The 12369-nt window shown below is 39.6% G+C and overlaps 1 protein-coding gene across 1 annotated transcript in view; it reads right to left on the reverse strand.

Annotated features, from left to right (window-relative positions):
* Nucleotides 1-12369, reverse strand: part of TBC1D2B (TBC1 domain family member 2B) — an 80792-nt gene that overhangs the window by 30199 nt on the left and 38224 nt on the right. The window contains exon 3 of the mRNA XM_044659163.1: nucleotides 9018-9183. Coding sequence (XP_044515098.1) covers nucleotides 9018-9183 — 166 coding nt within the window. The remainder of the gene's footprint in view (nucleotides 1-9017; nucleotides 9184-12369) is intronic.

The following is a 12369-nucleotide window of genomic DNA, read 5'->3' on the forward strand; positions in this document are numbered from 1 at the left end:
TTAAGATAGTATAGAATTCTTTGATAAATGTAAGTTTGAAGACAATTCTGTTCAATGATCTCCTTATTAACATACATTTATTATATACTGTGAGTCTCTGTATCCCAGTACCTAGCACAGAAGGCACTTAATGAACATTTGATAATTGACTGGAGTCAAGAACAAGTCATGTCAGATAAGCCTTACTTTAATAGGGTTAAACTGGTAGAACATGGAAATGGAACAGTTTACTGATTTTTCACAAAGCATGATAGTTTTTCATGCTCTTTTTATGGAAAAGATGGACAGATGTGGAATAGATTAGTAAAGAATTCATTGAATGATTGTACTCAAAGAAATTAGTGGTTTGATGTCACCTTTAGTTTTTAGTGGAGTGCCTCCAAGATCTGAGCTTGGCCCTGCACTATCTAACATTTTTAATCAATGACTTGGATAAAGGCACAGATAGTCTCTTCATCATGTTTGCAGATGGATCCAAAATTAAAAAAAAAATCCTGACAGGATAGAAAACTGGTCTGAATCTGAGATAAAATTTAATAGGAGGGGGCAGCTGGGTAGCTCAGTGGATTGAGAGTCAGGCCTAGAGATGGGAGGTCCTAGGTTCAAATCTGGCCTCAGACACTTCCTAGCTGTGTGACCCTGGGCAAGTCACTTGACCCTCATTGCCCACCCTTACCATTCTTCCACCTAGGAGCCAATACACAGAAGTTAAGGGTTTAAAAAATAAAAAAAAAAATTTAATAGGGATAAAATGTAAAAATTTATATTTGGGGTCAAAATAATTGATTTCACAAGTACTAGATAGGGACTTCAGTTTGTTTGAAAAAGATTTGGGCATCTTATTGGACTTCATACTCAAAATAACAGTGCTATTGGGCTGCATTAAGAGAGGTGTAGCTTCCAGGAATAGAGATGAATCTTACTCTCTTCTGTCCTGAGGACCTACATCTAGAAAACTGGGTTCAGTTCTGGGAATTACTTATTAGGAAGACCATCAATAAGCCAGGGAGCATCAAAAGATGGCAATCAGAACAGGAAAATGTCTCAAACCTATGCTCTATAAGAATGGAATTGGAGACTTTTAGCCCTGAGAAGAGAAGGCTCTTGAAGTAAAGATAGCTGCCTTCAAGTGATTGAAAGGGCTATTCATGATTGGTTTGGTCCCAGAGGACAAAAGTTGGAGCCACCCCAGGAGAAATCAAAGTGACAAATTTAGGCTTGATCTAAGGACAAAAATCCTAACAGGCTCTATTAAAAAATGAAGGTCCCCAGGAAAAGAATGTAGTAGTGAGGATTCTTTTTCAAGAACAGGATGGACTAGAAGTCTTTGAATTGCACCTGAGGAATTGTTCAGTGCTTTCTTGTGTATTAAATGACTTTCCCCTTGGCTGCTGACAGAATTTGTTGATTCTGAATTGAATCACTAAATTTAGTCATTATGTGGCTTGCAATTTGCGGGCTTGGAGTTTTTTTTTTTTTTTTTTTTTTTTTTTTTTTTTTTTTTCTGGGGAGGTCTATGCTTTCTTTTAATTGCTTTTCCTTTTCTGTGTTCAGAAATTCTAGATAGTTTTCTTGTATTATTTTTGCATGACAGTGTCCAAAGTCTTTTGATTTGTGTTCTTCTAGGAGACCTATACTCCTTAGATTGTCTCTATGTGTCCTTTCTTCAAGATCAACATCTTTTGATTGATGAGATCATTTTTTCTTTTAATGTTACTGCTTTTTGATCTTCTTCTGGATTGTTCTTTGCATCTGTGTATATGCCTTCTTAATCAGTTGTCCTTTCTTTCATTTCTTCGGTGAAACTTGCCCATGCAAATTCAAATTTTTCTGTTCTACCAATTATTTCTGTTGTATAGACCATAAATGCTAGTTTTGTAATTTTCATTTCTCTTTTAATCCACTCAGAAATAGTGTGCTGTGGTTCTATTTTCTCCTCGAATTCCATAGTCCTCTTGTCTTATAAAGTGCTTAGTCATTTGCTTTGTTTTGCAGCATTTATTCATATAGATATAAACTCTTTTAGCAGATCTGGTGACCATATTTCCTTCTGCTATTCATGTTTTCCCTGTTGATTTATCTGGTTATGATCAAGGTCTTTAAGTTTTCTTTAGCCTCCTGAGATCTTTGGAGATTTCCTTCTTTCTTTTCCTTTTTCTTTCTTTTTTTTTGGGGGTGTGGGGTGGATAAGAGGAGCTTATCTTCCCCTATTGCCCACTTTCTGAATCCCTTTTCTCTGATGGCAGTTCCTCTTTGGCCAGGTCTCAAAACATCTCAGCTTCCTCCCATTCTGGCCAATTCATGGTTCACTAGTCTAGGTCTCTCTGCCCAAGTGACTTTTGGGAGAACAGAACTGGGCCCATCTGGATACCGGGTTGTCTCCCTTAAGCTTAATTGAGTGCCACACAGATATCCACATACAAGATTCTGCCCTGTTCCTGTTGTTCTTCAGTTTTCTGGCCCAGCAGTACAGAGTACTGCCATGCTGGTGCTTTCTATAGTTTGGAATTTGGCTCTCCAAGGTTCTGAGAGAGAAGTGGGGGGAGCTGAGCTCTATTTCAAGCCCAGGAATATGTTAGTCCTGTTCTGTGTTTCTCTATCTTTTTCCCCCCTCACATGGGGAAGGGACAGGTTGGAGGGAGGGAGAAAAATACTCATTAATTAAATTCAATTTTAAAAGATGCTGAATAAAGGTCATCATTAATATAATTTTTTAAAAGTGGCATAAGGGATATTTTCCTAAAAATGCATTATCAGGAAAGGAGTTGGGCCAGACATGTAGTAAAAGCAAGTGGTAACAGATGACCAGCCCAAGCACTGCTCTGGTACAAAAGATGATTTCTAGCCCAATGGGTAGATCCTCTAAAGGACATATTGGAGAATACATCAAGAAGAGGAGCACAGGACAAGAAAGCATGGTTGGATCTCAATCTGCTTGATGGAATACTCATATAACTAGGTTCAGAGTGCCAATGAAGGGCTGATCTGCCAGTGGTTCAGGACCTGAAATCATTAATGTCTCACTGATCTTATGGTAAAATCTACTCATTTATTAATCTTCCTCACAACACTGAGCACCCTTAAGTAAAATAGTATAGTTACTAAATGCTATAAAAACAAAAATAAGAAATCTTTACAAGACAAAGCAAGCAATAGAAGCTATTAATAGAAAGTTCATGCCCTCAGGGAGCTTCTCATCTAAGAGGGAAATTATATATATATATATATATATATACATACACAAAAAATCATATAAAGTAGAATGTATTAATGAAGTGAGGAAGGCTTATATGTGTGATACGTGTTTTCTTTCATAGCAAGAGGAATATAGAAAATGTATTGCATGAAAGCACTGGTAAAACCTATATCAAACTATTTGCCACCTTAGAGAGGATAAAGGGGAGGGAGGAAAGGAGGGAAAGAGAGAATTTGAATAAAAAGAGTCAGATAATAATTGTTAAAAATTATTTCTACATAAAATTGAAGAAATAAAATAAAATTAACCAAACAAAAGAGAGAGAGAGAGAGAGAGAGAGAGAGAGAGAGAGAGAGAGAGAGAGAGAGAGGAGAGACAGACAGACAGAGACAGAGGCAGAGACAGAGACAGACAGAGAGAAGGGAAAGGAACAAGTATTATTAGGCATCTCCTTTATACCAAGCACTGTGCTAAGTGTTTTACAAATACTGCTTCCTTTGATCTCTCACAACAACTTTGCAGGGTGGGTGCTAATATTATCCCTATTTTATGGTTCAGGAAACTGAGGCACAGAGAGAATAAGTAACTTTCTCAAGTAAATATCTGAGACTGGATTTGAATCCAGGTCTTCCTGACTCCCATCCCAGTGCTCTATTCAATGTGCCACCAACCCCTTTTGCTATAAGGGAAAAGGACAGATCCAAAAAAATTAATTCAAAGAAAGAGTGATTACTTTAATTCATGGATAAGCTGACATCTGAGACTTGAATAGAAATAGTCATGCAATGCAGGAAGCACTAGAAGAAGGCCTGGAACAAAGCATGGAATTAGGAGAGGGCAGGAAGAGAGCTGGCAGAAGCAAATGGTTTCAATTGGTTGTAACAACATCTGTGAAGGGGGAAAACATAAAATAAAGCCAGAAAGGTAGATGCACAATAGGGTTAAGTGGAGTGTCTTCTCACTGAGCAGGCCGATACAACTAGCATACTGGTGTAGTACCTATATTAGAGGGTCTAGAATCAGTTCATTCATTCAGCAAATACTTAGCTATCACCTACTATGCAGGAGAAACAGCAGCTTGTTTCTTTGCATTTGTTGACTAGATCTGCAGCTGCTCTGATCTACAACTTATCCAGGAGGATGAGCTGACTTCTGCCAAATGTTAATATTCTATCCAGATTTTCATAGGAAAGTTTTGCATGCTTTGCTTTTTAAAAAATCCTTCTATATTTCATTGTTATATTTGGATTTTTAAAAGTTCATAGAAGAATTAGAAAAACAATTATCAGATTTCTTAAGAGCCTAGAGCCATGTGAATTCCATCAATTGACATTTCAGATTCCACTGAAACCCAATTTATCCAGAACCCTCAGTGGAATTAGAGACAATAACAAAGAAAGGAGTGTTTCCTCACTAAGAACTCGCTGACTAAAGCCTCCCTCCTAGCAGGCCTATGATTCCCTAGGCCTGTCTGCTAACCAAGTCTCTCAACCTTAAGCTTATGAGCACATTTTAAAACAAAACCCTGCAATGAGATTTCACCATTTAAGGGATTTTTCAGCCTGTAGACAAATTGAAAGGCTCCACTTTGCCATGTGGAAGCTCTTGTGGAAGTGAATTATAAACACCAACTTTAGACATCTCATTGCATTTACACTGGCTACAATATATTTTACTGCTTCTGAGAAGCTTCAGAAAGCTACCTGGACATCAAACAGACCCAAGGAAAGGCTTACTAAAATAGGCCATTTCTTAAGACACTTGAAAAGCCCAACATTCTATAATGTATAAATATACTATTGCGGAGATCACAGACAGAATTTCTGCCCTGAAAGGTTTCCTTCCTCTTCACAAAACCACTCTTACTATCAGGATTAGAAAGTAAAAAGTAAAAAGATGCAGTCTGCACTCATCTTTATAAAGTAACAGAACCAGCACAGTTCAATAGAAAACCAAAGGCAAAATATATCACATAAAGAAGTTCTGGGGATGGGTGGGTGGGGAAATCAATACAATGAAAGGGAGGAAGAGGTTAGTGATAGGTAATACTTAAACTGTACTGTCAGTGGAATTGGCTCAGAAATAGAAGAATAGCCAGACTCATTGGGGTATAGAATTGAATCATATTCTATAGAAAAGTAGAAGAGGAATAAGAAATGGGGTGGTGGGGAGAGGAGAAATACAAGGGAGGGAGAAGCTGGGAGGGGTCATCCAAAAAGTCCTATAGTAAGAAGGAAGTAAAAAGGGAGGGAGTATAAGGGGAACAATATAATGGGAGGGGAAAGGGGGGAGACTGACTAAAAGCAGGGAAGGAAAAGAATAGGAGTAAAGTTAGAATTAAAGAAGGAAGTTAAAATAGAGGGGAATACACAGTTAGTAATCATAACTGTGAATGTGAATGGGGTGAACTCACCCATAAAACACAAGGGCATAGAAAAATGGATTAAACACCAGAATCCTAGTATATTTTGTCTATAAGAAACGCGCATGAGGCAGATAGACACACACAGGGTAAAGGTAAAAGGCTAGAGCAGAATCTATTGGACTGTAACTAAGAAAAAGAAGGAGCAAAAATAGATTTGATTAAAAGAGACAAAGAAAGAAACTATATCTTGATAAAAGCCAACATAAATAATGAAGAAATATCAGTATTCAACATATATGCACCAAATGGTATAGCTTCTAGATTTTTAAAGGAGAAATTGAAGGAGCTCAAGGAGAAAATAGATAGTAAAACCATACTAGTGGGTTTTAGGGAAACCTTCCCCTATCAGAACTAGACAAATAATACCAAAAAATCAGTAGAAAACCATAGCATTTTCCATCAGAAAATGTGGGTTTCCTTCCTGGCTCTGCTTCTTATTAGATATATGTTAGTGGGCCAGTCATATCCCCTTGGTTTCCTCCAAGTAAATGGGAAGAATCATCAACTATCCATACCATGCAGAGAGTAACATTAAGGAAAGCAAAGTGAAAATTGTAAAATGCTTTATGTAAATGTGAAAAACAATTAAGTAAAATTCCAGCATCAATTTATTTAATGAATTCATGTGATTATTGTCATGAAAAACAATGACTTGTCTCCTCACAGGTGGGTGTTTATTAATGAATGTGAGCAAAGGAAAAAAGATGGGCAGAAGACTGAGCATCACTGAGAGCTGTAGAATACAAATCTGAATTTTGAAAGAAGTTAACAGAAACACTGAGTTTCAAGACAAGTTAGACTCAAAGTAAAAGTCAATTTTCTGCAAATGCTTAACTCTGAGGTTGTGTGGTGGTTATCTTAAAGTATGCCTTACTAGAAAAAAAATGGAAAGCTACCATGACTTTGAAAATGCCAGTGTCTGGTACAGGGTAACTGAATTAAGTATTTTTCATGCTAAAAATAGTTGTACCATAGATCATCGTGGGCATGGAAACCTCCCACACAAACGTTAATATAGAATGTTGGATTTTTCCAAACCATTTTCACATTGATTCATTACCCCACTGGCCCCAATTGTGAGAAGTATGAAAAACAGGCCTTTTCCCTATTCAACATATGAGTAAAATGAGAAGTTAGGTGGATCTTCACTAAGGAGCTGTGTTGCCTTAGGAGAGTCAGTAATACTGCTATGACTGTCTTCCATGTATAGATGGCTTTATGCAGTTTCTTAAGAAATAGTGTGGTCTCATGTAAAACCCAGTGGAATTGTGCATTGACTATGGGAGAGGGGTGGTAGGAGGGGCGGGAAAGAATATGAATTATGTAACCATGGAAAATGTTTCATAATTAATCAATAAAATAAAAAAAGTTTTAAAAAGCATTGCAAACTAAAAAAAAAAAAAGAAGAAGAAAGAAATTGTGTAGAGACACAGCTCCAGAAGCAGGAGGCCCAGGGTTCAAGGCCTCTTACATATAATGGCTGTGTGAGTTTGGGCCAGTCAGGTACAGAGCAGATACTGAAGTCCATGGACAAATGAGCCCACTACACTGATGAAGTCAAATGAATGTCCAGTTCAAAACAAAAAATGTCATCCCAAAGTACTGCTGACATGTGACCTCATCTGGCCAGAAGCCTGGGCTCTTGACCCTTAGCCCTCTGCTTCCTCCCACCCTCTTACTGCCTGACTGTCCATGACAGGCCAATACCATCATTTCCTAACAGATGCAGAGATTTCAGTGTTTCTCTGGCCTTGGCTCATCAACTGTCCCCCCAGGATACAAAGCCAACTTCTGGGCTATTCACTGGGCAGTTCTGATTGTGGTTCTCAGCCTTTGCTGCCTGCTGGGGCCTGCTGTGCTCACTGGGGTCTCCATGCCAGCCTGAGGCTGGCTCAGCCAATAAACCAAAGGCCTCCCTCCTTAGTCCTGGCACACTATCAACTGCTTCTTTTGAATCCTTCTCTCATTTGCATTTTTAGAGAGGACAGAGAGCTAACAAGCAGAATTTGGAATCTTGTTAGGAAACCTAATGACAATGGCTCAGAGCTAGAGAGACACATTTGGGCTCTGTCTATGGGGAGATACCAAGAATGACATCATCCAAAAGGAGCTCAGGCTTTCTGGGGTGGGGATGAGTCCCTGTTAGGAAAGGTCTTCAAGCAAAGGTTTAGACAATCATTTGAGAAAAAAGAATATCTGTGCTGGCACAGGGCAGACTAGCTGCTTTCTCAGTTCAATTCAGTTCCCAGTCTGGGTCCAGTGCCACACTAGTACTAGGGAAGCAGCTCCAGGGAATGGTACTAGGGAAGCAGCTCCAGTTCCTGCAGGCACAAGGAGCTGATGTGCCAACAGGGGAGACAAGAATGAAGTACAGGAGAGAAGAGACCAAGAGAGGGACCAGAGTGATCCCATGGCCAGAGGCAGCTGCCAGAGAGCAGCTCCCTCTGCAAAGACAGGCAGGCACCGTCTCTGCAACACGGAGGTGGGAAGTGTCTGAGGCGGCGGATGCCAGATGCTGGACCTGAACCCAGGCCTCCCTGGCTCCGAGGCCGAGCTGCCTCCATGCCAATTATAAAAAGAATAAATCCAAGTAGTTAGAGATGGGCACGAGCAGGGTGAAGGGCAGAGGATCAGAGGCTGAGGGGGTATGAGCTAATGCCGGAGCCTGCAGACCCACAGAAGGCAGACTATGGAGGGGGAAGGGAGAAGGCCAGGAGCCAGATCATTTAGTGCAGCTCGTCAAGCCCTTGGCACTCTGGCCCCGACCTCTCTGCATGTTCCTCTCCCTTCATATCCGGCTTTGGAACAGCCGAGCCAGCTTGCTCGGTTCCCTCTGCCTTGGCTGACTCTCATGCCTACAGTGCTCACCCTTCTCCACCCTCCTCTGGGCCTCAGTGCCCTCATCTGCCCAATAAAAGGCTGAACTCTGTGATCTCTAAGCTCCAAGGTTGCCTAGCTATGAAATTCACTTATTTGCACCACTTCACTGGCTTCATTTTATGTACAAAATATTTTTGTCCAGGGAGAAGGGGCTGTACAACTAAAATGACTAAGCTTTCTGGCCTGTGAGAAAGGGTGGAAAGTGAAGGGTGATGTTGGCAAAATCCCCACAACTTCTTAGTAATGAGAATGATCTCCCATTTACATAACTCAAAAAGGCTGACAAAGCCTTACAAAATCTTTTCCTCACCAGAACTCAGATAGGCAGAATAAATATTATTATTCCCACTTCACAGAGGTCCAGAGGTATACAGTGGCATGACCATATTCACACAGCTGGCAAGTGTCAGCAGCTGGACTTGAACCCAGGTCTCCTGACTCTAAACACTATGCCTTTTCTGTTGCCCCACAGTGCCCACATAGCTCTGGTGGAGCTGGGAAACAATGAAGACTCACTTGATCTCAGTGCCCCACTGCTTTAGGGAAAAATTAATGGTACTTGGATGAACTGGAGCTGGCTGGTTGGCTGCTTGCTCTCCAACCAGCTCTCCAGGGGCAGCTTCCACAGAAAGGACGTTTCTGGCTTTCTCTGCAGAGGCATTTGGATGCAGGAGAATTACATCTGAAAGAAAATGGAAACAAAGGTCAGTTGGCCTCCTTGGCTTTCCCAGTGAGCCTGAATTCAGATCTTGGGGATCAGAAACATGAATTTCTATCCCTAGACAGCTTTTGACATTCTTTCCATAGGCTCTAAAGTAGGTTTTCTCTATTGAAAAAGGGAAGAAAGATTATGCTAACAAAAATGGGCTATTTCCTGGCTTTTCATATATTATGAAATGTTTCTCAGTGATGTTACAGCAAACCACCAAATAAGACCATCACTGACAGATGAAGATTACAAATTACTTCCATACACACTGTCACTAAAACATAGCATTGTTCCTTTAACTACCTTAACTGAATATAATTGGCCAATTTTGTAAAACACAAAACAAAATATATATTTTTCAAGAGTAAAGACAATAACACTGAATATACTTTCAAACTTCAGCATGTCCATTTTATAAAATTTTTGCCCGAATGTCTCCATTTACAATTTCCCCAAAATCATGAGAGCAGCTAGCTGGCTCAGTGGATATAGATCAAGGCCTGAAGTCAGGAGGACCTGATTCAAATCTGGCCTCAGACATTTTCTCACTACATAATCCTAGGCAAGTCACTTAACCCTGTTAGCTAGACCTTGGCCCTTTTGACTTAGAGTTGTTACTAAGCAGAAAGTATGGGCTTAAAATATATAAATACACACACACACACACACACACACACACACACACACACACACACACACACACACACGTAAAATTCTTCCAAATGAGATATCCTTGGGAAAAATACATTATTTAAATTTAGCAATAAGGAATTCTGGGAAAATGGCAGTTTAGACAGAACAAATCTTAAAATAAAACCTCTACACCCTTTCCACACTGAGATAGAAAACAATGCACTTCTAGAAGAAAGAGGATCAAATCTAACAACAGGACAGAGCAAGGGTATCCTACCATTGGACAGCTCAAGAAATACATTGAGAAAAAGGCTTGAATTCTTGAACTGTCAGGTCTGAGGGTATAGAAGGGGAATCCCAGGACCTCTCCACCACATGCTATGCTGAGTCTCTAGAGGCCCCTGAAATCTCCGGTTGTGCAAGCTCATCCTCCTGAAGAGAGGGCCTTGCTGGCACTGGACTTGGGGAGTTGAACACAGGCACCAAGAAGGTGACTGGAGGAGAAAGCCAGAGAAACACAGCAAAAACTCTTGGAAGATAGCGGTTTAGATGGAGACAAACCTCAGACCGCCTGGCTTTATCACACCAAGATAGAGAACAAAGGGCTTCAGGAGGAAAGAAAACCAGGTCAAACAGCAGGACAGAACAAGGGGACCCTACTGCTGGACAGCTCAGCGAAAACACTCCATCTTGTCCCCCAACTTCTTTTTTTTCCTCTCAAGGTTTTAACTTCAGAGCACATTAAGCAATACAGACTGATCCAATCAACACAGGCTTAATCACATCAATTGGACAGACAGGAAGTCTTCAGAGGGCAGAGAAACTCCAACACCCCTCTCCCATGGACTTCTGAGAACATAACTACAAACCTCCATTGCCAGCTGGGGGAAGATCTTTCATCAAAGCTCATTAAATCCGTCTGCTTAAACTAGCAGGACAGAAAAGGAAAAAATATGAGTAAACAACAGAAAAAAACAGAAAAGAAATGACAATTGACGGCTTCTTTCAAAGAAGTGAAAAGAGAGCAAATGAAATAGAAGAGGAAGAAGCTCCAGTGAATTGGACACAGGCTTTGGAAGATCTCAAAATTCAATTAACTTAACAACTTCAGGAAATCAAAAAGGAATCAAGAGAGGCTAAAGACAATTTGAAAAAGGAAATACATGAACTAAAACAAGAAAATAAAGTCTTAAAAGCCAGAATTGACCAGCTTGAAAACAAAGCAAAGAAGGCAAAAGATGATCTACAAAGAAAATCAGACCAGAAGGAGAGGGATGACCAAAAAGCCAGGGATGAAATTTAGTCTTTAAAAAATAGAACTCAACAACTAGAAGCAAATGACTTCACAAGGCAGCAAGAATATATAAAACAAAATTTTAAAAAATGAAAAATTTGAGGAGAATATGAAACACCTCATTGATTCAACCAAAGATCTGGAGAATAGAGCTAGAAGAGACAATTTAAGAATTATTGGTTTACCAGAACATCATGACAAAAGAAAGGGTTTAGACATCATCCTAAAGGAAATTATCCAAGAAAACTGCCATGACATTCTTGAACAAGAGGGAAAAGTGGAAATTGAAAGAATCCACAGATCACCTCCTACATTTAATCCACAACTAACAACTTCCAGGAATATTATAGACAAATTAAAAAACTACCAGACCAAGGAAAAAATATTACAAGCTGCTCAAAAGAAGTCATTCAGATACCAGGGAACCACAGATAGGATAAGACAGGATCTGACTACATCTACATTGAAGGACCGGAAGGCATAGAACATAATATTCTGGAAAGCAAGAGAACTGGGTCTACAACCAAGAATCAACTATCCAGCAAAAATGACTATATTTTTGTAGGAGAAAGTATAGTCATTCAATAAAATTGAGGACTTTCAAGCATTCATAAAGAAAAAACCAGACTTAAACAGAGAGTTTGCTGCCCAAACACAGAACTCAAGAGAATCACCATAAAGTAATTAAGAGAGTGGGGTGGGGTGGGGGTGGGGAAATCTTTTCTTTAAGGGACCTAATAAGTTCAATCAATTTATATCCCTAGAAGAAAAGAATATTTTGGCAAATATTAAAAATTGTTATTATCAACAGGGTAACTAGAAGAAGTTTACATAGAGGGAACAATGACAAACTGTATAAGATGAAATGTCAAGATATATATGTATATATATGTACATATATATGTATGCATAAATATATACAAAATAAGAGGGGAAAAAGAAGGTAATATTAAGAAAAATGGGAAAACAAAAAAATGGAATAAATTTATATTCCATAAAGAAGCACATGGGATGAACAGGGAAGAATAACAAAACTCTGGAAGGGTAAAGAGGTTGGAGGGAGGAAATATTTAATACCTAAGTGCACTGAAATCAACTTAAAGAGGGAAGAACAATCAGATCCACTGGGGCAGAGATTCGTGCCCTATAGAGAAGTAGAAGGGTAACAAAAGGACTGGTGGGGAGGGAAGCAACACTAGGAAGGGAGGAGGCGGGGGGGGGGATAGCTTAAA

This window comes from Gracilinanus agilis, chromosome 2, assembly GCF_016433145.1.
Source record: "Gracilinanus agilis isolate LMUSP501 chromosome 2, AgileGrace, whole genome shotgun sequence".
NCBI lineage: Eukaryota > Metazoa > Chordata > Mammalia > Didelphimorphia > Didelphidae > Gracilinanus > Gracilinanus agilis.